Source organism: Pomacea canaliculata, linkage group LG12 (genome assembly GCF_003073045.1).
Source record: "Pomacea canaliculata isolate SZHN2017 linkage group LG12, ASM307304v1, whole genome shotgun sequence".
Classification (NCBI taxonomy): domain Eukaryota; kingdom Metazoa; phylum Mollusca; class Gastropoda; order Architaenioglossa; family Ampullariidae; genus Pomacea; species Pomacea canaliculata.
The window spans coordinates 10,089,325-10,113,431 of NC_037601.1; the positions used below are offsets into that span (position 1 = coordinate 10,089,325).

The window sequence follows — 24,107 nt, forward strand, 5'->3', positions numbered from 1 at the left end:
AGGAACAGAATCAGAAAACAAAGTACTGTCCTGTTGGGGAGAATCATTGAATATCAGGAAGGAAAAGGCTGAGTTTAATTCCCTTCTCTTTCATGTGCGCCAAACAGCATGTTCTTTGACTGCCCTTAGCCTACCCTGTCCACCACTGGGGGCCCAGAACCTTTAGGTCTGTCCACCTTCTCTCCAGCTTTAGAAACTGCGGCCTTTGTCCCTGTGGTGCCACCATCACCATGCAGCTCCATCAGCTTTCCGGGGTCAAACTTTGGCTTCTTCAGCACCTTGACCTTTCTTACTTAAACATCATTCTTTAGGTAGATACCCTGACAAGCTTTCTCGATTTCTTTGCAAATGGAATCAGGAATAAATTTGTTGACAAGCTGAATTTACTTCATGCCATTAGATGTAACTACACGGATTATGTTCTCCAACATCTTGACATGATTGTTTCTCTTTTTGATGAACCCATAGAGCAGATATCCTTCCGTTGCCTAACATCAATATTGGGTTTCAGTTAGGGTCTGCCAGGTTTTGACCACAGAGCACTACTTATCACATGTAAGGTCCATGCCGTGGAAATTTGTCAGCACACTGCGGCTCTGAACTTCTTCGGTAACCAGCTTGAACTTGCGAAAGGTCACTTCATTATTCTGCAGGTCACCAAGAGAAATCTCAAAGACTCAACCTTTCAGGCCTCCATAACTTGACATCGTGTGATGATGTCCTCACCATAATTGCAGATCGTTGGTGGTGAAGCGGAGTTGGCCCGAGCAGCCTTCAACCGCATGAAGACGACCGGGAATTAAAAGCCGCCGTTGAAGTTGTAGAGCATGTTAGCTCGCCATCTGTCTTCTCTTTGCCCGAGAGTAGAGTGACCGACAGGTTGTGCTCGACACCATTCTGTCTTTCCAGAAGTAAACACGTGCTTCGAGAGTCGATGTATCTACATGCACTTCAGTCGACATGGTTCAGCCAGGCGCGTCCCTCTCTCTCACACATAATACACGCACACAAAATACACACAGACTCAACACACACACAAAATAAAATCACACGCACAAATAATAACACCTAACAGACACCAAAGGAACTCAACAGCGACAGTAAAACAAACGTGGGTGTCAAAGTGAAAAGAAGCCAAACGGAAAGCCAGGCGGTATTTCCAGGTGGGGAATCCCCACACACTCGTTGTTTGTGAAGTTCCCGTCTGCCAGGTTGTAGCGGCCTCGGAAACTGTGTCAAAGGGATGCGCCGCACGCGATGTAGCGCGAGACGTGACCTCTACACGTTGGTGTAGGTTGAGTTAATGCTGGTGGTGATGTTACATCACGGGTAGATGTCGAACTTGCTGCAGCAGGCGTTCCACTGATCCTGCTCTCACCACCTGTTCCTAATCTTTGCTCAGCCGCTCTAATTACATCCGACACATCATCATCAGAAGAAGAATACAGACAGTCATCTGCACCTCAGCTTTTCCGGCTCACAAAAAGCAGCTGACACTTTTCTGTACACATGTTGTAAATGATGAGAGAAGGGGGAAGGCAGGGGGTCTGGTGTACCCATGCCCGCGGCTGTAAATGGAGCTGGCCTTTAGTTGTTTTCCTTTTACTTTTCTTTTTCGTTTAAAGAAAGGTTGATGTAACATTCCTCACTTTGGGATTTTTTCTATGGAGAGGGTTACTACAGGTTTGATCCTTTAGTGTCAGTTTTCCTCATTTCCTACCCACTCACGTGCAGATAACTCCATGCTCAAGTTGTGATGTACATCCTAGTGTACTTGTCATAATGTTTGCAGTCTATATTACGTAGCTGATTGATTGACAATCGGATTGTCACAATATTATTATATACTGGGAAAATAATTTACTATTACAATCACAAGGGGCCCGGAGAGGTCCTCTGTCCGGGGGTCCGTGCTGGCTCTTAGCGGCCTGTCGTGGAGGGACGAGGAGTACTTCGGTGACCATCTCAGTGTCAATGCGCTAATTCTTTCTTCTTGCTTCACTCTTACACATTTAACTACATGCTGCCAAAGTACTTTGTTTCATATTACAGTAATCTAACCCTTCGCTGTCGAAAAAAGCCGATCATTAGGCGGCAATTTTTACCAACAGCTGCTGCTTTAATGTAGATAAGTCACCAGGACATTTTGTCTGCAACTGTAATAAGTAATCAAACATGTCTACTACACTACTGACACTTCGTACCTGAAAATGGTTTCAAATCTTGTAACAATCTTCGGGCTGGTGCACAACAATCTGACCTTAGCTTTCCAGATATAAGGCTAGGATAAGACTTTTTAAGATAAGATAAAACTAATGTAAGCTAGGATATGCCCTACGTCCATGTCACGGGTATGTTAATTTGTTTATTTACATTTCCCCTTTCTTGTGGAAACCCCGCTTGATCACCAAAGCAAGAGCATTGTTTGGGTGAGGCTGTGTAGTTGTTGGGTGCAAGTCCCTATTCAAGTTGTACATTTAACAGTTTGGGTTTTTTGGTTTCTTCCACCCAACTTCTGCCCCCGCAGAAGCGCGTGCCTCAGCCACACTGCACGCGGCGCCTTTATCGGGTGTCCTCACCTCACCTCACCCTCCTTCTTGTAGTAGTAGCGACACTCGACGTGGCACAGGACTTGTGTATAGGGCATGCTGCATCCACTGCTCACATTGTGTTGTCTTCCTTTATCTGATTGCACGGCCTGCTGCGTCCACTGCTCGCTGCTGTCTGTCTTCCTACAGCAGCTGCGGTTAGTGTGACCTCGTCATGCAGTGACCTCGTCACGCCAAGTGTGCTCTCGTTGCTGCCACGTCTGCCCGACAGCTTCCTCCACCCTACTTGGAGACAGCACCCTCACCCACCTCACAGTGTTGTTTGTGATTTGCTAAAAGGTGACATTAAAGGCCACACGTCGCGTGGAGCACGACTTTCCCACAGCACGTCAGACCGTTAACCGTGTGGAGGGCACGCGACCACAGGCGGAGGGCTTCGTCTAAAATTAGAAGCTATCGTTCTCCTCCAGTGCAGCAGTGTCACCTGTATTTCTGACGGGATTCCAGGAATACCCGGACTGCTTCTAGGAAGACGGCCTTTGGTGTGAGCAACCTAAAATCCAGAGATGCTTTATACTCGATAAACAACCACCCAGTAAACAACCAGCCAGCAAGTAAGTAAACACTTCGTGCACCGACACGTGCATCACTGTTACCTCAACCGCTATCTTTCCTACAGATTATTATTATTTTTGTGTGTGTGTGTGTGCTGTCTTTCTAGGCCACTTTGTCTGTCTCTCTCTCTGTGTTGTGGTTTGCATTCTCAGGTGTCTGGCGACATGTAGGGGGAGCCAGAATCAGGAAGTGCGCCGTGCATATTGTACACAGATATTGTATGTATGTTTACAATGCACACGTTGTATTTTGTACTGTTTGTAGTATGATGTGGTAGACATTCTATTTACTACTTGTGGTATACATAGTAATGGTGTGGTACTTCACACTGTGTAATAACTAGTACTGCAGCTTGCCTGTCGGACCAGCAGGTGTGGTAACTGTTGTACAGGAGTCAGCTTATCGACAGTTGTGTTGTCTACCTGCACGACTGTCTCCACCCAACAAACTCAGGTTGATAGTCGCCAGGCTGTTGACTGAGATGTCGGCCTCTTAAGGGTGCAGTATGACCCAGTGTGCTTATCATTCTGCTAGCAGTGTGATGCAAATACACAATATTTGACAAGTTAGCTTGACAGGCAAACACTGAATATGCATCGACTGAATTTGGAGATAACGACTGAACGATTAAGACACTGACGAAATATTGAGAGAGAGAGAAAAGACACCTAGTGAGAGAGAGGTTAATACTTTACTCATATCACACCCACTGTATGTGTACAGCTGTCAGGTACACCCGAACAAACAATTTAAGGAGCTATATCATTCACGTACACCAGTAATTCGAGAAGCTGTAAAAACATCTCGTAGATACCCACAGCTGCAGAACATTTCATGCAATTTTGTAACATGAAGACCTGACTGTCACTGGGTGTTCTGTCAGCCAACAAGACTTGGCAGTGTGTGACTGTATGACCGGACACGCGGGATCCAACGACCTTATCGTGCAGCCTGCAGGCGGGTGGAGGCTGGGGACAGATTTGTCATCGCAAGAGGGTCGCTTCCCACATGTCACATTAAAACAAAAGTATTTTCTCTGGTGATTTCGAGAGGTTACAAATATTCAGAAATGAAGGGAGGGACATGGGAGTAGACGGATCATTGCAGCAGTCTGACGATCTGCAACGACTGGAGGAGGGAGGGACAGAGTGGGGAGGGAGACATTGCCCGACTGTCAGATTTGAACCCCGCACACCATGGCATGCAGTCTCCATCCACACCCCCGACTGCTGCCTTCAGAGCCTGTATCAGTGTACACCATACAGTGTTTTCAGTACGTGTACACCATACAGCTATTTCCAGACCGTGTGCACCCGCTGATTGCTGTTTTCAGTCCGTGTGCGTGTACACACCACACACACCGTTGTTGATGTTCACTGAATAACGACGCAGTGTGCGCTTGATCAGCTTTTGGCAATGGCACTTTGTGTGAACTGAGCTCACCCCTTGTTGACTTGATTGAAAGGGTGGGTGTGGAGGTAAAAGAGGTCAGGAGAGCAAGTTTTGTTAAAAAATAAATGTGTGCTGTGATAGACGGGACAACAAATAGCAGAACTCCCATTGGGTTTTTTTCACGCGACAGACATCAACACCAGCCCCTCTCCTCCCTCCCAACCGTCTTTTATTTCTGCCTCTTACAATGTCTTACAGTGCCAAATCTGATTGACATACAAGAAAATGTACTCTGAGATTGCTCCATGGATAACCCCTGAATAGGTCTTAGTGGGCTTACAAACGATCAGTTCTAGAGGAAATATTATGGTACTACAGTCAGTTGGACACCAGTCATACGGTCCACATACACGAAAGTGATACAGAAAGGTTGAAACCGGAAAAAATATTATAAGAAAGGAACAGTCGACTTTTTCTGTTATGATTATCGTTGATAATAACTTTATCTTATGATGGGTTTTTTCGGACAGCGTTTTAACACTGTGTAAACAATATTCATGTCTGTGTTTCATCTAGCAACATGACCACCATCACCAAGATGCTGTTGTTGATCCTGTTGATGGTGATCCAGGCCTGGCCATTACTGCTGACCTTTGACCAGCAGCACGATGGCAACAGCACATGCCCCTTCCCGTGTTTCTGCAACAAGATGCTGACTACAGTCAACTGTGATGGCAAGAGGTTGACAAAGATACCCACCGACCTTCCTCAGCAGGTAGGACATCTCCTGAGGCATCTGCTGGGTCGTCACAGTGTTTGGTCACACGCACGTGCTGCCCTCGCCAGTAGGCGTCGTGGGGGCAAGGGGGCTGAAACCTAAACAGGAAGGGACGTGTAGACGTGTAGTATAGAGGTTAATGATAATTCAGTTTATTGTATGATAATTATGGTAAAAGTGGTAACAGCAAAGCGCCTTTGTACTGCAATTTTTCTGCAACTGAAAATGTTCTTGTTATTTGGTTCCTCTTTGGCTCTGTATTTGATTTTATTCTTCGTTTAGTATGGATGTATTCCTTTATAGTTCATATGCTATTCGTTTGTTTTCCTCTCCCTCGTTTGGTGTCCATGTTTCGTTCTTGTTCTTAAGTTCTAAGAGCATGCTCCTTAGGAGTGTGAGTATGCGCTTTACAAATGTTGCATTTATTATTATTATTATTATTATTATTATTAGTTTCCTTGAGCATGGAGCAGAAAGTCAGTGGTGCCAGCAAGTGACACTTGGCTCTAGTAAAACAGCTGTAATAATAAAATGGCTCTAGGACTACAGCTGTAGTAATACCATGGACCTATCATAATGTAGCTGTCAGAACACCATGGCCCTAGTATTACAGCTGTAGCAATACCATGTCTCTTTTGGAGCAGCCCATGACGAGCCTGGGGCAAGTTGCACAAAATATTTGTAAATTTTAAAATTGTTCTAAAGAAGCAAATTTAGAAACTTTGCTTAAAAGTCGCTCTTATGCCATTCAGATGTGTTACACAAGCGCGCACGAAAACTGAACCTACGGCAACTAAAAGCTGACTTTAAAAGTTTAAAGTAAGTTTAGTACAAAATTTGTAATTTGTTTTGTGCTGTTTTCTATCAAATTGATTATCTAAGTAGATAAGTTGTATAAAATTGGAAATGAGTTGTGCCGCTGGCCCCTGCCCTGTTTGTATTCAATGCATATAATTTGCTGCAGGTGGTAAATCTCTCTCTGGACCACAATCTGATTGCCACCCTTGACAAGGCGGCTTTGGCTAACTTAAGCAACCTGAATACTGTCTTCCTTCGCAACAATCCACTTCGGCAAATTGACCCTTTGGCCTTCCAGAATCTTCCTCAACTGAAAAGCCTCTACTTGACTAATGGCCGTATCCAGCAGCTGCACCCTGATGTCTTTCAAGTAAGTGCCATCATCTCACTGCGCATGCGTCTCGAGTTGTAGGCAGTAGTCCAGTCTGTCCAGACCATCATGTCACTGAGAAGATGTCTCAAGGTGTAGATAGTTTGTGTGCTTGCTTTTAATTTATCGGCTTAGAATACTAGCCTTGTAAATGAGACAATTTCAAGAAAGTACTCAAGTATATGTTTTGTAAGGATGTTATAGCTGATTATTATCAGAGTGACTGAAAACACTATAATCGTTAAATCTGGATAATTAATTAAATGAGTCAGTCTTTGACTCATTGAGACCAACAGGAGAAGTTAAATTCTGGTTTAAAATTCTGCAACAAACCAAAAGTTTCTGCGGGACAGTCCCTCTTACAGTTCTGTGTACGCTAATTATGATTGTGGACAGGTTCTGTTGATGTCTGAGATTCTGGTTTCAGTAAGTTTTCGGCAAAGTTTACCTAGAGCTTTAATAGCATAGTGAAAAGAGAATGTTTACCAAGAGCTGAATACTACTAACATGGTGGCAAGGCAACTTCCTCCAGGAATAAAGACTGACGTAAAAGAACATTACATATTTAAACCTAATATTCAATAAAGATTGACGTATAAAGACATTCTTCTTCTCATCCAACTGATACCGAGGAAACCAGTCGTTGGGGAGACAAAATGCTAGGCTGCAGAAGCAAACTCACTTCACTGCGGGGGCTGGTCTTGTGTCCGCGTGAGGTCCCCCCAGTGGACATCCTGTCCACTCTCTGTCGTTAGTCACTCAGCTTTTGTTTTGCTTGCCACGGCGTCGGCCGCTTTTAAAATATCCATGGAGGGCTGTCTTCGGCAAGGTGTCGTGTCGAGCGACATGACCGAACCACGCCAGGGGCCGTAACTACGGCATCAGCTTCCGCCACCGCCAGCAGAGGACCCACCAAGGAGGTGATGAAGTCCATCGTCTTTCCGAAGAAGTCTCCTGAAGCATTTCACTTCAAACACTTGGATCCGTCTCTCCGATTCTGGGAGCAAGGTCCACTTCTGGCGGCCGTACAGCATGATGGGCACAACGAGCGACTTGCCAAGCTTATGTTTGGTGTGGAGGCTGACACTTCTGCTGTCACAGATGTTGTTGAGTCTGGCCATCGCCGCTCTTGCTGCTGCGATCCTGAAACGAGCATCCGCTGGGCCTCTACCGGAAATGGTCCATCCCGATATTTGAAGGACTGCACCTCCTCCAGCTGTACTCCATTCATTCGGATCCCCATGTTGCTACATCCAACAGTGTTCACCTTGACTTTGCTCCTGTCGTTTAACCCTTAGAGCCCGATGAGCCGGGGAAGGCAATTTTTTAGTGCAAAGTTCAAGCTTTCTCCTTTCCAAAAATGTTAAGGTTTCTTGATCTAATGTTTATCTGAGAGAAGCAATAATAAAAACAAACCACTCACTTTCGACTTCACAGTCTTCAGTTATTAACCATTGTCTTTGTACTTATTATTATGCAGTGCTATATGGTTTAAATTTGCTAATTACATTAGAAGGGTCGAGCTGTAGATCATAATCTACAATGTGCTTTGGGAAGGCGGGCTCTAATGTGTTAATGTGTATGCTGGACCACCACAAACACAGATGTAAAATAGTGAGTTTGTACCCGATCATATCCAGCTGATACAGTGAGACACTCATCAAAGTACTGCATATTGAATTTAATAAGGTGCACATATCGTAATCACAACTCTAGTGTTTATTAAGTGACACATAGCTTGTGTAAAGCTGTGTTATCCCATCTTTCCCACAAGAAATTGCCAGCTCATGTCTGTTGTTGCCTTCCCAAGGGTGCGGAGTCCTTAACGTACCTCAGCTTGGGTGCAAACAATTTGACACTCATGCCAGAACTGCGACGACTGACCAATCTCACGACTTTGGACCTCAATGCCAATCAGATTGAGAATGGAACGGTCCCCACTAGCTATGGGACGATGACCCACCTGAACAAGCTGGTACTCAGTCTGAACAAGATCCCCAGGCTCACCAGCGACTCCTTCAAGGCCCTGGCAGGAGGTCGCCTGCGTGCTCTTGAGATCACACGCAACCAGATTCAGTAAGCTGTCTAGTAATCTATGACTACACATAATATGTAACTGGTTAGAGTTGGCACACATAAGACAAAGATGATAAACAGATGATATGCATATGACAGATGACAAGTGGATTACACATATACGATACATAGACGAGTAGAAGTCACACAGCTGAAGTATGTGAATGAGATATAATCAGACAGAGGCACTCTCTGAGAGACTGACTTGTTTTCTGCTTCAAGTGAACCATTGAATGAAAATGTAATTTTCACATCATCATCAACATCATCATTATTGGCTTGTCTTTCCTATTGTGTTGATGTTCTGTTTTATTATATTGGTGGTTAGCTTACTTTTTCAGCTAATATCATCAATGTCATACGATTCTTACATCATTAGTATTGTGTGCATCATTATAGTCATTGTCATTTGTCATCGTCATGATCCTCATTAGGTATTTGACATTCTGCTGCCGTTGTTCTGTGCATCAGGGAGATAAGTTCAGAAGCGATGCAACCTCTGACATCGCTGCAGTCCCTGAAGATTGGTTACAACGCCATCGATGGCTCGCAGCTGCAGAACCTGTTTCTTGGCATGCAGAATTTTACCAACTTGGAGTCAGTGGACATTCGCCAAATTCAGTTGGACGGCAGCATTCCTTCTAAGACCTTTAGCCTCCTGGCCGCTTTGCCGCTCAGGGTCATCATCTTCAAAAATAACAGGGTGAGATAAGAATAATGCAGCACAATACAATTGCAATGCAACTTTATTCACCCCATGCAGTAAGTACAGCGGTGGATTTTAGACGAGAAAATTATTTGTAAAAATCAAGAACAAAATTCACGGCTTTTTAAGTGCTCAAATGTAAAAATCGTCTAGACAAAAAAAAAGCATATTTTTTTAACCTCCTCCGCAATCCTAGAAGCCACAGCGACCCACACGTCGGTCCCACACTTCCTCCTGTCTGCACCGTAGATAGTAGATTTCCGGCTGCATTCCAACACCAAGCTTCTTCAGCGGGACTTGAACGTGACATGATAGAGTTGACGACACCCCCACCCCTTCCTCTAGGCTTCTAAATAGCTCGTTGCTCTCTTGAAACTTTATATTTCCAAGTGTAATACTTTCATATTTTTCCTAAGCATTCCTTTAAAAGCAAGACAAAAATAGGTAAAGGTCATCCCCTGACCTTTTCAGGTCGTTGGGGGGTGAGGGGTGTTAGAGACCTCACTTTTCTCGGGGCCAGCTATACGTGAGGGCTGTGCCCATCTCTCCCTAGCTGCCTTACCTTCCCCATCCCTCTATGGATACGGCGACCCATTCCCGCCAGCTGGTGCGACTGGGGGAAGGAAGTCTGCTGCACTAATCGGACATTGAACCAGCGCGCTCAGTTCAGACGCCAGCATTCTAACCACTCGGCTATCCGCTTCCACAAATACCACAGACCACGGAATACTGATGCCCTAACTCTCAGTCAGTCGTCACTTGACGGTTAGAAGAGGCAGCTGACAGGGCCCCACTCTTGTCTATTGTGGGCGATAGTCAGCAGGTCCTGTACAGGACGACCTGTCCAGTCTTAGTCAGTTCTTCCTCTGACCACCGCAGCATCCTCTACCCTACAGGGTACCTTGAAGGACAGTCTTCGACAGGGTGTCGTGTTGGGTCACATGACCAAAGAAGACCAGCTTACGTCGCTTGACTGTTGACAGTAGAGGCTCGATCTTAGTGTCCTACGAGTGTGGCCATCTTGTTTCCTACAAAGTCATTGGTTTTATGTTCTTTCTATGAGATCCGGAGCAGCCTCCTCAGGTACTTGTTCACAAATGCCTGGATTCTCCTTTCCATCTCGGCGAGTAGAGTCCGCGTGTCTCATCCGCAGAGCAGGATAGGCACTACCAGGTATTTGCACAGCTTGTACTTGGTAGTGAAACTTATCTTATGACTATGCCAGATCCTATCTAGTCTAGCCATTGCCGCTGTTGCTGTCGCGATCCTGATGCGGACACCTGAGGTGGAGCTGCCGTCTTGGAGAGGGTTGCTCCCAAGCATTTGAAGCTGCTTACCTCTTCCAGCTTTAAACATAAGTTCATAAAGATCTATGCTTTACCATTGACCATAACTTTGATCTTTTCATCTCCACCAGTCTCTAAGTCTAAACGATCAGGAGTTCCCCAATGTTCTGTACTTGGTCCCATCCTCTTTATCATGTACATGAAGCCACTTGCTACTCTAATTCAATCTCACTCTAAATCCGATCAATCATTTTCTGTCTTTTGTTGATCTTATGTGTTACATTTATCATATATGTCACTCATTTCCTCATTATGAGAATGAATTTTCACTGTTTTCTTATTTGTTTTCAGGTTGGAGTAGATAATATTGTAGCCTATATGTAGTTATGTTTCTTTGTGACATGCCACAGATTAATGTGATTCCTGACCAGACGTTTGCCAACCTGCCTAAGCTTACACAGCTGGATTTGTCAGCATGTCAGATACAAAATGTGTCTTCTTCTGCCTTTGAGGGCCTCCCAGCACTGCAGATCTTGTTTCTTGGTGACAATCAGCAAATTACATCTGTGCCACAAAACCTTCCAGCCAGCCTTCAAAAGCTTTACCTACAAGTAATGTGTTTGTACACAAATAAAACTATGCAGCAGAAAAGAGCACAGTCATATAATGAGTATTGTGTTGTAGGCAGGAGCACAGTTATCTAGGCAGGAAGATGTAGGTATAAACACATTGCTGTAAATAATAAACCTTTTTATACTGGAATGCATATTTAGTATAGTAACAGGATAACTATGTGATGACAACGCATTTGCTTAGTGAGGTGCTGTAGCCTTATAGTTTATTTGTTAAGTGAGATGCGTTTCTGACTACTGTTTTCATTAAGACATGCTACTGAATCCTACATCTCTGAATGTGAACTATTGCTCTGTACAGGGCAACAACATTCAGAAGCTTCAGGGCCAGGTCTTGGCTCCACTGGTCAACCTTCGTGAGCTGTACCTCAGTAACAACAACATGAATGAAGTGGCATCAGATTCATTCCTTGGTCTGTCCAATCTTCGCATTCTTCACCTGAATGACAACAAGCTTAGCTACTTTCCCAAGGACTTCTTCTACCCACTTAGCAGTCTTGAAACTCTCATTCTCAAGAACAATAACATGAAAACATTTGACAAGAGTGAGGGAGTCTTTGATTACCTGACTACCTTGACAACACTGGATCTGTCCAGCAACCAATGCTCCTTCATGGGCTTTCGTGACCTGACTGCCCTTGAGAGTCTTCACATCCTTTACCTGCAAAACAACAATCTCAGGGGTGTTTTCGCCAATGATGTTGGTGGGCAGTTTTTGTCTGGTCAGCGCAAGTTACAGACACTGCTGCTGTCCAACAACAGTCTTGATGTTATCAATGACTTGGCATTCAGGCAAGCCTGTCATCTGCTTTTAGAAAATGTTTTATTGTCATGGGTTGTCTTTAGCCATTATTGATGTGGCATAATAGAGAAAAGACAATAAGCCATTATATTATTATGTTTATCACTCAAAAACTAAATTAAACCATGTAAGTGTAGGGTCATCTGGGGGTTAGTGGAACCTCTAGCTGATCGGACATTTATTGGTCTTTATTACTGAATCTTGAACTAACCTCTGGTGTATGCTGGATAGACAACTATCTCTCTCTCTCACACACACATACACAATGGGAACAAACACAAATGGACACATGTAAATAGACACAAGTGGGCAAATACACATACACATACACAGTTATAATGTTCTGACATTAGAATGAAACTTGTGTTTTACAGAAATTTGTTCCAGTTGGAGAAATTGGATCTAAGCAACAACCACCTCTCTTCCTGGGGTCCTGGTCTTTTTACCACACCTGGTAGAAATCTGCAGAAACTGGACCTTAGTAACAATCAGGTGCTTTTCTCCTCTACTTGTCTATGCACCCAGACTGAACTCTTTGTCTCTCTTCCCTCTGCATTTTATTTTAGCGTGACATGTCTATCATCTTTATTTCACCAGAGAATGTAATCCAATTGTCCACCCTGGTGGGAGAATATGTTGTTAACTTGGCAACTTTGTCTTCAGATTGCATTGATAAACCAGACATCTGTAAAAGATCTTCAGCTGCTGAAGATGCTCAATCTTTCTTTAAACCCTTTTGCTTGTACTTGTGACCTTCGCTGGTTTCGTTCATGGCTGGACAACACTACAGTCCCAGTGCCTGGCTGGCAGACCTACAAATGTGCAAGGTAGATCAATGAGAATATTTCTTGCTTATTTCATGATAATAAGACTGTTACAGCATTTTAAATATACTTGTGTTTTAAGTATAATTTCAAACAGAGAGAGAGTAGCTTTATGGGTAGACACCAATAGCAGATCAGTCAGAATTCTTAGCGATGATAGCTATATTAATCAAGATCTGTATGTGTGTTTGTATGTTTGCTTCATTGTGATACTCTTCTCTGTCATACAGTATCCCTACCTACTGTGACTTGTGTCTTGTAAAGAACATTGAGCCTTCCTCCATGTGGGGAAATCCACACAATATAAATCCCATTATTATTATACCTAAATGTTGTTGTATTAAAGCTTCCCATGAAAAGCAGGTTCAGCCTAATGAGCTGTAAATATTCTGGGCTCTTGATTCTTCAGCTGACGTCTTTCTCAGTCTTAACTCTCTTCTCTGTCTTCAGCCCACCAGAGTGGAATGGGAAGTCACTTGTTTCATTCACAGCACAGAAGATCAAGTGTGAGAGTTACCTATGGTACTATGTGGGCGGGTTCTCTGCCCTTGTTTTTGTAATTACCTTGGTCATCTGTGGGGTCACCTACCGCCAGCGCTGGTTCTTGAGGTTCCGTATGCACCGTGCAAAAAAGGCAGTCAAGTAAGCTGTATTGTGAGACTTGACCAGTCATTATTTTTTATCATTACATAAGCCATCAACACTGAAAATATATGTCACCAGCATTTTGTTAACATAAAGTGGCCACATGGCATTAACACTTAGTATACATCAACCACATTATGCTGCTCACACATATAGTAGGCACTTGTCATTCATGTTGTGTATATTGTATAATCGCTGCTTACAATTGCCTTTAACAGGACCACATGCTTAGACACTAATCACATTTCACCAACCTGACCATACGCCATGGTACACATGTGCTGACATTTTATCGATATGGAAAACTACATTAGACCAAGAAATAAATTCACAAAGGTAATTACAAACATAAATTTTTCAATGTGCAAAACAATATGAAACATTTTTTAGCCTAATATTTTTACCTTCTATTCACCAGGCGAGCTATAAAGGGTCAGGATAGAAGGCACAGGGATTACCAGGCAATTCCTGGTGAAGACAAAAAGTACGACTTCTTTTTGTTTCACAGCAAAGAGGATACTCAGTGGGTGCGTGAAAATATCTTGCCAGTCCTGGATAATGGTGAAATAGAAGGAGGGCATGGGCAGAGATATACAGGACGATTTAGTCTGTATTTTGGTGAGAGGGATGGCCACTGTGGAAAAAGTGAAGTGGCAAATATTGATGATAATCTCGAGGCTTGCAGAGCTGCTTTGGTGGTTCTCACACCCAACCTGGTGAAGGACCCCCTGTGTGACCCTGTACTACACCTGATTATTCAACAACAATACGAAGGTCAAATAAGCAAGATCAATGTTATTAAGGTGAGTGGCATACTTGCAGAATGAAGTGTATGAGACATTAGTACACATTTTTAAAAATGTGAATGTGAAGGTAGATGTGAAGTTGCCAGAGGACAAACTATCATTTACTATTTCTGTGAGGGCAGGGAGTAGGATGTCGAGACAGTCTAGCATTAGTGGGATGGGATCTGGGTCCAGTGGACAAGTTGTAGGTTTGACTGGAGTATGATGGTTCTGAGCTCATTTTCTGAGATTGGCTGAAAGAAAACAAAGGAGCACTTTGGCCTTGCCAGATTGGCAATGTGGTTAGTAAGAGCTGAAGGGTGCAGAGGCAATTGATCAAGTTTACCCTGGATGTCAAGAATCTTGTGGACACAAAAAAAATCACTGAAGGCCTCAGGCAGTAAAGCAGGTGCTATGACTGTGGGCAGTTGTGGCCTGTTTGTGTGGCCCAACAGGTGGTTGCAGGTCCTAAATAGACTCCTACTTGACAAACAAGTACTGACATGAGCATGGAGGAATGGAGTTGTGGTAGAATGAACAAGGTGGATGACAGCACGCTTGGCAGCGTTTAGCATCTGTTTATGGACAGTCATATGTTGCAACCTCTCAGCTTGTCAAAGCTCCACCTTAGCTCTCTGCAACTCAGTGCGAATGCTGGAGTACCATGGCACATGTTTGTTGGGATAAACCTGGATACACACAGCAGGAGCATGGGCTTCCATGAACACCGCAAGAGAACGACCGTAAGTCTGTCAACAGGGATCATGGGACAGAAGGCCAGTTTGGTTCCCAAGTCATCACGAAACATAGGCATGTCTGTGTCATGAAGATGGTGCAGAATGAGAAACACTGGTGTCAGTTCTGGACGATTGTCTGATAGATCAAACCGCACACAAAAATGATCTGAAGTGTATACATTTGATGTGGTTTATACTAAAGAATGTCAACATTTTACCTCAAAAAAAGGTCCTCACATGCTTTAGTTACCATTTCTTTAAAAATAGCTTGAATAGTTATGGAAGTGATTGATGAGTTGTGTTTACAACTTTTGCAGCATGGCAAGCTGGAAGCTGAACATGTTCCCAAGAGTCTGCGAATGATGATGCAAAACAATGATTTTCAAGAATGGTACAGCCTGGCCAGACCCCAGGATGACTTCTTGGAGCAAGTAAATGACCGCTTAGCCAGGAGTTTGCTACCACCAAGAGATACCATACAGGCTTAAAGGGGAAAATGGGACAGTGCAGACTGTGTCATTACACTGTGATATTGTCTTGATATTTCAGCAGCTACAGTCCAGTCAGACCTGGTTAACCCTTGGTTCAGCCTTAATGTTTAGTGAGAGGTAGAAGGGAAAGCTAAACAGATGTATATCACCACAAGCATGTCATTTGGACATCACTCATATCCATCTTCTCATGACCCTGCTTGACATATTCAAAGAAATTTTTTTTACTCAGAGTATAAAACAAGAAAGAAAACTTTACAATCTTCTACAGGCTGTCTAGTCGACAGCTGTAACATGTAACATATAATCCAAAAATTCAGTCTACAGCTGTAATATATAGCATAATCCACAAATTCTTCTCCTTCTCTGGCCTCAGTATTACTGCAGGCAGGACTGGTCTCTGCAGTTGTTGCTTTGCAACTTGAATGATATAATGCTGTTCTGCAGAGCTTGTCTGTCGATTAGATGGTGTGAATGCAAAGAGTTCAGAAGAGTGTGATTTTTTTCAGTAAATCAGAATATTAGCCACAAGCCATGAGCACAAGACACCTTTGCTGTGGGAACTACATTGATTGCCAATAAAGTTTTATATGTATTTCTAGCTTTTGAGGGCACCCATCCAGCCTATCTTTCTGCAATGCTGTCCATCTATTTTCCTTCTAGATCACTCTGATCATCTAGAGAAATGCTGCTGTCTCCAAGATTAACTTAAATTCTTTTGGTAGAGGTATGTTTCCCTTCATTGCCCCACCTGTCTGGAAAACTGTTCCTTCCTATTTCATCATCTAAAAATCATAAAACAAGGGTTATGTTTCAAATTTATGCAGTTTGAACATGTAGATGAAGAGCTGACTGTAGGTGAGATATTGAGACTGAAAATACATAACAAGTGGAATTTCCTTGTTCACACCATGCTTACCACAAAACAGGCTGAATATTATTATAGTGGTATTATAGTTTCCATGATATTGAATCTCTCTGGATGTGTTAGGAGTTGCATGGAGAGTTTGAATCTTGGAACACTGCCTATGGGAACTATTTGTCTGTCTGCTTGTTTGTTTAAGTGGTTGACTTTTTAAAGGGTTAATGTGTCAACTGCCGCCTCCCTCATTTGTACAGACACTGGTGTGTGCAGTGCTCCTCTTCTACATCCCACAGTGACTTTTCATCACCGGCATTTCACTTTCTGGTCTATACTGCTTGCTGCATCATACAGTCATTTTTTTAATGCTGCTTTTATCACCATGTCTTTTTTTAACCTGTGATACCCCCAATATAAATACTTGTCATGAAGTGCTAGTGCTTAAACTGTGCTATGCAAACTCATACACCTGAGATCTGAGAACTTTTATTTTTAAAAAGTGAATGTATTAGTTGACCTTGCAGAAAATTCTACTAAAAATCAAACTTACTCCTCCCAATACACACTCCCTCTCCCCAGTGAGCTTTTGATGGCAGTCCTCACTCACATCTAATCAAGTAGCCAACATCGACATGAGAATTACCACCCTACTGACGCTCCGCCCTGCCTACAGTGGTGTGGTGGACAGGTGACTAACCCTCACATCCCGTCAATCTGGCAGACAGGTGTGGGACCCCTGAGGGCTGATCGCACTTGGCTTACTCTTACCACTTAGGGCTGTCTCCCTCATATAACACCTCTGCGCTTGCACATAAGTACCCCTCCCTTTTCTTGCATATGGGGCCTCAGCCTTGTCAAGCCACCCTAGACCCTAATTAGGGGCGATTGTTACTTCCCATTTAGGTTACCACATGACACTACCAGTTACTAATAATGTATCAAATATTAAAATAATGCATCTTGCATTATTTTTTACAAAAAGAAATTTTACTGTAATTGCATTATAAGGCCTAGACCATTTTTTTAAATCATTTTGCACTTGTAAAGATAGTTTTTGTGTGATAACCCAAAATAAAGCAGCCGAGGCCAGCAAAACAGTATACACATTCAAACAACATCTTCAGCAAATTGTATTAGAATTTAATAAAATTGTGGTATTCTAATAGAGAATTGAATGCACATTAAGATTTTTGTATCTAAACTGTATTGTCTCATGGCAAACATTCCTTCTTTGTAATGTTGATCATTGGCATTTAACAGACCACACTAACAATTATTTGTAATTAAATTATAGATGTTTCAAGTTCTGTGATTCCTTTGGCATTTTCTTTTTGATATCATAAATCAGGGCTTCTGCTTACGCAAAAAATTGCATACAGTATGCATTAAAAGTTCGGAGGACCCCTTCAATTTTCGTCAATGGGGTCCCATTCAAATTTGGGCGAAGAACAGAGACCCCTTAAAAATCTGAAGAAGGGGTCCCTGGGACCCCCAAAAATTTAGCCTTAGCAGAAGCCCTGCATAAATGCTTATTTATTTTCCTTTTTTTTTTTTTGGTATACAGCAAGTCTACTTTGCAACATATTTGCATTTGATCAGCAAGTTTTTGTGACACAACCCAAGACAAAATAGAAGAGCACTCAAAACCTTTAGTAGAGTAAGAGTCAATATAAATGGAGTGTGTGTCCAGTACCATATAAACTTATAAATCATTCATCACAATGCACTTTTGATAAAGAAACTATGTGGAAAGAAACCCTGCTGATGTACGCTATTATTTCATCAGTTGTACCATACAACACAGCATGACACTATGCACATCAACCACACAGAACAGAGCAAAAAAATAAAATAAAATAAAAAAACAAGAATTGCACACTTGCCTTTATGGAAGAAAACTGATTGTGGTTGATCAGTAAAAAGCACTACAAACCCTCCTTCATAACCCATGATCAATATATTACTAAGCTATTAATACCTACATCTCAAAACATTTCAGAAAGCAGCTATAATTAAGCTGCACAGGTTCTAACTCACCAAGTGTTGGCTATAATTTAATGTGTGTTCCAGTTCTTAAAGGTTAGCTATGATTACATCTATTCTGTGGCCCTGTGCAGTGTAATCTCCGTAATCTCCATGGAGGAGCCCAGTCTCAGGGGCACCCCCCAGTACTGAGTACCTGTCGACACATACACATGACTCCGACCATACTGGTACAGGCCGCTGAAGAAGGGGTTCACGAGGTATACACCAATCAACACTGGGAAAAATTGCCCTCCATGTGTGTGTCCTGTGTGACAGCCATAAATACATAAAAACTTATTATCTCAATAAGCTACAGCATAAAAATTACATAAATGCACCAGGTGATGAAAAATAATCAAGAATGTTTTGGAGCTAGACCATAATATGCAACAGCTATTTAGCGGGAGTAGCAGCTAACGTGTTTCAGTCTAAGCCTGGCTAGATGAATTTGAGACACTTTTTCACCCTCTTTGTGATATATAAAATTTGAGGAATTTTATAATGCACATTTTCAGCATTTGTAAATATTTTGATAAAAATGTTTTACAATTTTAAGCATATGTATTTAAAAAAAGGTGTCAACATTAAAGCTGGGCCTTAATCATGTTAATTTAATAATGTTATGAAACATATGGAAAAACAAGACCTGCTCAGAAATGCAAACACAGACTTATTCTGGCTATTCTATCATACTTTCAAAATGAGTTCTAATCTCGATTGTGAATTTGGGCTGACTCTGGCTTCCATACCTGCCAGAACAAGGTCTACTCTGTATTGAGACTGGAGGAGGGCTTTGGCTGCTTTGGGTTGATGAGCCAGCACTATCACAGGCTTTGTGTCATCACAGGAGTGCAGGGCACCATTGATGTTGAATCCATGACCTGTATACCTATGCCAGATTACAACAAAAAATTCTATATTTTGGCACACTACTTCATGCTATCCACTTTGGTTAATGCCTGTTGATGCAACAGCATTACACCACTACACTATAAATACCTGGGTGCAGAGTGTTCACTCATTCTAAGCCAGACGCATTCTAGTCCTTTTGTACAGTTTATGGTGTTCAAAGTTATAAATGAAATATTTGCGAGTGATGTCCCTTTGCCTAACCGGCTGGAGGGGACCTGCTATGGCCTGTGTCTGTCAGCTATATATAGGAATAGACAAAGGTCACAAAGATGCAGCATATCCGCCACCTACCCACCATTGAATCCTCTAAACATGCATTGAAAACACACCTTTTCCCTAAACATTACTCCTAACAACCTTTCTCATAATGAGTCCTTGTCACACCCTTCCTTTTGCAAGATCATGTTACTCTCAGCTCCTGTTCTTGTTATTTTGTTCCTCTTTGTGCTTTCTGTAAACATTTTATTCTTCGTTTAGTATGGTTATTCTTTTATAGTTCATATGTAATTCGTTTGTGTTCCTGTCCCTCGTATGCTGTCCATGTTTCGTTCTTCTAAGAGCATACTCCTTAGGAGTGTGAGTATTCGCTTTGCAAATTTTGCATGTATTATTATTAGGCAACCACAGTGAATCTAGCTCAGCACTTTCCAACAAGACTGCACATTCTCCCACATTATTATGGACAGTCATGCTTGTTATGGCTTATGGTTCTTGTCGTCACCTGCTGCATGTGCGCTTTCACAGCGATCTGCCAGAGCTAGTGGTCACATATATCTTGAGGGGTGTACTGCATGCTTCGGAATACTCGCATGGCAAAGGTGTCATACAAAAGAGTGTGAAGGCTAGCTATGTTTTAATATCCAACTAGTGAACAGCTGTCTCACTGGTCTCCACAACTCTCTCCACAGTCGTAGGAGGCCAGCGCCTGCGAACAGTCTATGAGTACCCCAACATGCTGCTAGTTGCCTCCAATATTTCAGTGAGAAATTCTTGAACAGAATCTGGCTATTTCTCAGTGATTGTAAAACTAATCTGATGATCTTACTGCTAGAATTCGGCTACTTTTCAGTGATTGTTTTTGAGAACAGCATCCATTGTTATTATGTTTGTGCGTTTTTCTTTTTAGTAAAGTGCTTTGAGCCCACCTTAAATGGTGAGAAAAAACCCTATATAAATAAACATTATTATTATTATTAGATAAACTATTTTTAGAAGATTCTATTAAATTATTAATCATAAGGTTCTCATTTGTATCTTTTTAATGTGTACATTAAAAGAATAATAACTAGATTTATTTAATGTTAGTGTACTATTTGAACACATATGGCAACTTGGTAATTATGCATTATATTGCAGCTTAGTACACTGCAGCTTGGTAGGTATACTCCAGGTCCAGAAATACTTAAATTAATTAAAGAAGTATGACCAAGAATGAAAGAAGCCTCCTCACCCTAACAAGTCAGCATCTATATCATCAGTGCCAGCTACACAGATTTCATCAGACTCATCTCCTTCTTCTGGAATGACCTTGACATTACTATTGTGCAAAGGTTTGAAGCCCAGCTCATACTCTAGTTTGATGAGCCAGTTGTCCACATCCCCTGTGTAGTACTCGTGATTTCCTATTCAGAGAGGATTGTATTAAACTTTAATAGTAAAATTTAATAGTTTATTTCAGATTGTTACTTTAAAAACAAAGCTTGGGTGCAAAATTTAAACTGAACAGATACAATCTAACCAATTATGTCTATGTCACCTATGATAACAATAGATAAGGAACTGAAACTGCACTTCATATACAGTTCAGCTTACCTGTGACAAAAAAATTTCCATACTTTGATCGGACTCTTGTGAGTGGTGACACAGCATCCTCAAGCAATCTCATGGAACCATCTACCAGATCACCAGTCACGACAACAATATCTGCCACAAGAACCATCTACCAGATAACCAGTCATGACTACAATATCTGCCACAAGAAAACATTGGCAGCAGTTACTACTCACCTGCTGGAAAGTGAGCATGAAAGAGTTACAAATTTAAAGACCATGTAGCCTTGTACTGATGTACAGGTGTGAGTGCATATAGTTGGGCACATGAGAGAGAAGACATTTGAAAAATGGAGAGCGATGTCCCTTCACCTAACTGGCTACAGGGGATTAGCTCTTTGCTGCTTTTTGTCTTTTCCTGTTAATCTGAATGAAGTTGTGTGGGCAGTATTGATCTGTGCATCTATAACGCAATTTCATATATTCCTGGATTTAATTTTATCTGCACCATTTTTCTTCTTTTCTACATTTTATTTCTACTCCCACGTCAGCGCCATCTTGCCATAACTTACATTTTAGATCTGTGCATCACCAGGGTCAACTTCAGACTACTCTTTAAAAGCAAAACTTTATTGATTTACCGAAGATTTCATGCAATGGCAAAGCTGCAGACTGGTGGCATTATTTAACATGAGTGGCCACACCATCTGGACACATAATCTTTTTTTTTTGTAAGATCAACATTTATTATTAATATGTCTGTGTGTTTTTCTTTCTTTATTTTCATTTTTGAAAAGCACTTTGAGCCTGCCTTTGATGGCAGTGTAAAGTGATATGTAAATTAGCTTTATTATTATTAAAAAGCTCTTATAACTATAAGTCTGTATCTGTATTTGTAAAGATGCAGCATTGGTGTATGTTAGCAGTAACTTTCTTTATAGACTCAGTCTGCACATTTCATATCTTTGTTTTTGAGTACAACCTAAATGTGAATAGCCCTGACTCCAAACAATACTGGTAAATTAATTACTTTATGGGAAAGCTTGACTATGAAGACAATATTAAACTTAATGTAGCATTGATGTAGTAATGGAATTGATGCAGCAATGGCATAATCAGATATGATGATGATGCTGTAGGTTAGTGAATGACAGTGATGTTACCTGGTCTAAGACTATTGATGACATCAACTATGGCATTGAGTTTTGTCCATCCAACTGTTGGTCCCAAGTGGATATCTGAGATCTGGACAATACGAGCACCTTCCCAGCTGCGTTGAAGATCCTGAATAGGTATCATGACTTTTTTTACTTCAGGTATCTGAGCTGCCTTGTAAATTCCAAATGCTGTTGCCAAAAAAGCATAAACTAAGGCTAGTATTGCTGTTCTGCGTTTGGACACCTTGTCTACTGGCCTGCAGATCAGTCCATCAGCAAGGTTGTTTGATCTGTACTTGATAAAACGCAGAGCAACCTGAAATAGTTTGAGTATGCCTAGCCCAGTGGCAAGCTGGAAATGAAAGCCTAAAGCACTGTATGCCAGCATTGCAAACCAGTGTGGTTCTCTGCCCATTAAAAAGAAATTTGTCAGGTAGCTTGTGTGGACTAGGCCGATATAAATTAACAAAATCCATTCCATGGCAGTCTGCCATTTCAATCTGTGTGCCTGATGATCTGAAACTACTTCTGGTTCAATTATGTGCTTTTCTTTTATGTGGATTAGATTATTCCAAATGAATTTTGAAATAAAATATAGAATAATCTCAACAAGAATGACAAAATGTGCTCTAAACGCTCTGGCTCTTGTTTCATGATTCCGTGAAAATGTGTATATTTCTCCAAGTACAACAATCACCAGACAACACGAGCCAGCAATGACTACTCTTTTGTTTCTAACAGACAAATCCATCGGCCTGTTCTTGGTTTTATCGCTTGCAATAACAGAAAGTTATGGTATCTCACCAGAAATAACATAGATATAAAAATCTCGGGGGTTTTATGGCAGACTCTCCACGTTTATCGGACACGGACAAAAGGAAAAGACGTTTGGAAGCCATCGTGCATGCAGAGACAGCTACTTGTCTCCCCTGTCACCGCCCTCCTCGCAAAAACCACGGAGGTGTGTACAATGACAATTATTAGCGAGAGGTATAATCAGCAAGATTTGTTTTCCATTTATCCCTCGCCCTTTACAGGGAAAGAATAAACTAAGTTTAAAGTAATTAACTAATATAAGAATAATTGGTAAATACACATACGCTAAGAAATCAAAGGAGAGTGGAAGGTGAATATGTACAAAAGGGTTTTAAAAAAATTAATTCGGATATATATTTACAAGGGTCCTGGAGTTGGGGGTTATGCTTAAGAGTCGCCATCTATTTCTCTTGCAATTATTTGGGCATATGGCTTCGAAAGCAGTTCCGGAAGTCATTTGGGTCTATTTTCGGTTTTACAACGGCTTTGATTGCGCGCTCCTCTAAACACTATAACGCAGTCCCAAAGGGTGGAGGCGTAGTCATTGAGTGACTGAATGTGGGTAGTGTAGAAAAGTTTTCTTGTGTGATGGTCTAGGAAATGTTTAATTCTTGACAGCTGCATGGTAGACTTTCCTGATGATACTTTTGTTTGTGTAAGGTGACCAGACCTTTCGGGGGCGAAAGCGGGACACGTGCCGATGATGGTGTCGTCACCGTCAAAAAACGCCGAAAAAAAGTGATTTTTAAAGACAACAGCGACATTTGATGGACTTGTCAGAAAGCCAGAAAGCGGGACATTGGGCTTTCCGCCCGATATTCAGGCGGGACACGAGGTCAAAAGCGGGACTGTCCCGCCAAATGCGGGACGTCTGGTCACCTTAGTTTGTGGCAGTGATGTGTTGGAACCACGATAAGTTATTGTCAATGGTAACACCCAAGAATTTGTGGAACTTTGCTTCCATTATTGAGTGCCGATATGGATACTTGGAAATGGGCTGGCTAGGTTTTGTCTTTTCTGCCTAGTTGTTAGAAACATAGATTCAGTTTTCTGGGGGTTGAGTGACATGTGGTTTGATTC

General features: G+C 42.0%; 2 protein-coding genes and 1 pseudogene across 4 annotated transcripts; 1 reads left to right on the forward strand and 2 right to left on the reverse strand.

Moving 5' to 3' along the window:
• Positions 1-125: 125 nt before the first annotated feature.
• LOC112577348 lies at positions 126-707 on the reverse strand (annotated as a pseudogene).
• Positions 708-2,598: 1,891 nt separating this feature from the next.
• Positions 2,599-17,655, forward strand: LOC112576755 (toll-like receptor 3). 2 transcript variants are annotated; one of them, XM_025259430.1, is made up of 12 exons: positions 2,599-3,163; positions 5,133-5,331; positions 6,299-6,502; positions 8,313-8,578; positions 9,050-9,281; positions 10,981-11,181; positions 11,504-11,994; positions 12,379-12,496; positions 12,668-12,831; positions 13,279-13,470; positions 13,892-14,276; positions 15,313-17,655. In XM_025259430.1, the coding sequence occupies exons 2-12, from the start codon at positions 5,137-5,139 to the stop codon at positions 15,481-15,483; spliced, it is 2,619 nt and encodes an 872-aa protein (XP_025115215.1). In that variant the 5' UTR covers positions 2,599-3,163; positions 5,133-5,136; the 3' UTR covers positions 15,484-17,655. The 2 variants fall into 2 exon arrangements, with proteins under 2 accessions (XP_025115215.1, XP_025115216.1); XM_025259431.1 differs by lacking the exon at positions 2,599-3,163 and adding an exon at positions 4,860-4,985.
• LOC112576756 (transmembrane protein with metallophosphoesterase domain-like) lies at positions 17,475-23,141 on the reverse strand. Of its 2 annotated transcripts, XM_025259434.1 has the most exons (6): positions 23,016-23,120; positions 22,218-22,527; positions 21,098-21,208; positions 20,736-20,907; positions 19,123-19,262; positions 17,475-18,638 (listed from the first exon to the last, which is right to left on the reverse strand). In XM_025259434.1, the coding sequence occupies exons 1-6, from the start codon at positions 23,025-23,027 to the stop codon at positions 18,445-18,447; spliced, it is 939 nt and encodes a 312-aa protein (XP_025115219.1). In that variant the 5' UTR covers positions 23,028-23,120; the 3' UTR covers positions 17,475-18,444. The 2 variants fall into 2 exon arrangements, with proteins under 2 accessions (XP_025115219.1, XP_025115218.1); XM_025259433.1 differs by having other exon boundaries at positions 22,218-23,141.
• Positions 23,142-24,107: the final 966 nt, after the last annotated feature.

Bases quoted from the DNA above. Each gene is read 5' to 3' on its own strand.
- LOC112576755 (XM_025259430.1), top strand. From the start codon at position 5,137: ATGACCACCATCACCAAGATGCTGTTGTTGATCCTGTTGATGGTGATC. The intron at 6,503-8,312 runs GTAAGTGCCATC...TGCCTTCCCAAG, and splicing joins TGCACCCTGATGTCTTTCAA to GGTGCGGAGTCCTTAACGTA. The intron at 12,832-13,278 runs GTAGATCAATGA...CTCTGTCTTCAG, and splicing joins CAGACCTACAAATGTGCAAG to CCCACCAGAGTGGAATGGGA.
- LOC112576756 (XM_025259433.1), bottom strand. From the start codon at position 22,962: ATGGATTTGTCTGTTAGAAACAAAAGAGTAGTCATTGCTGGCTCGTGT. The intron at 21,209-22,217 runs GTAACATCACTG...TTCTTGTGGCAG, and splicing joins CATCAATAGTCTTAGACCAG to ATATTGTTGTCGTGACTGGT. The intron at 20,908-21,097 runs GTAAGCTGAACT...CTCTCTGAATAG, and splicing joins TGGAAATTTTTTTGTCACAG to GAAATCACGAGTACTACACA.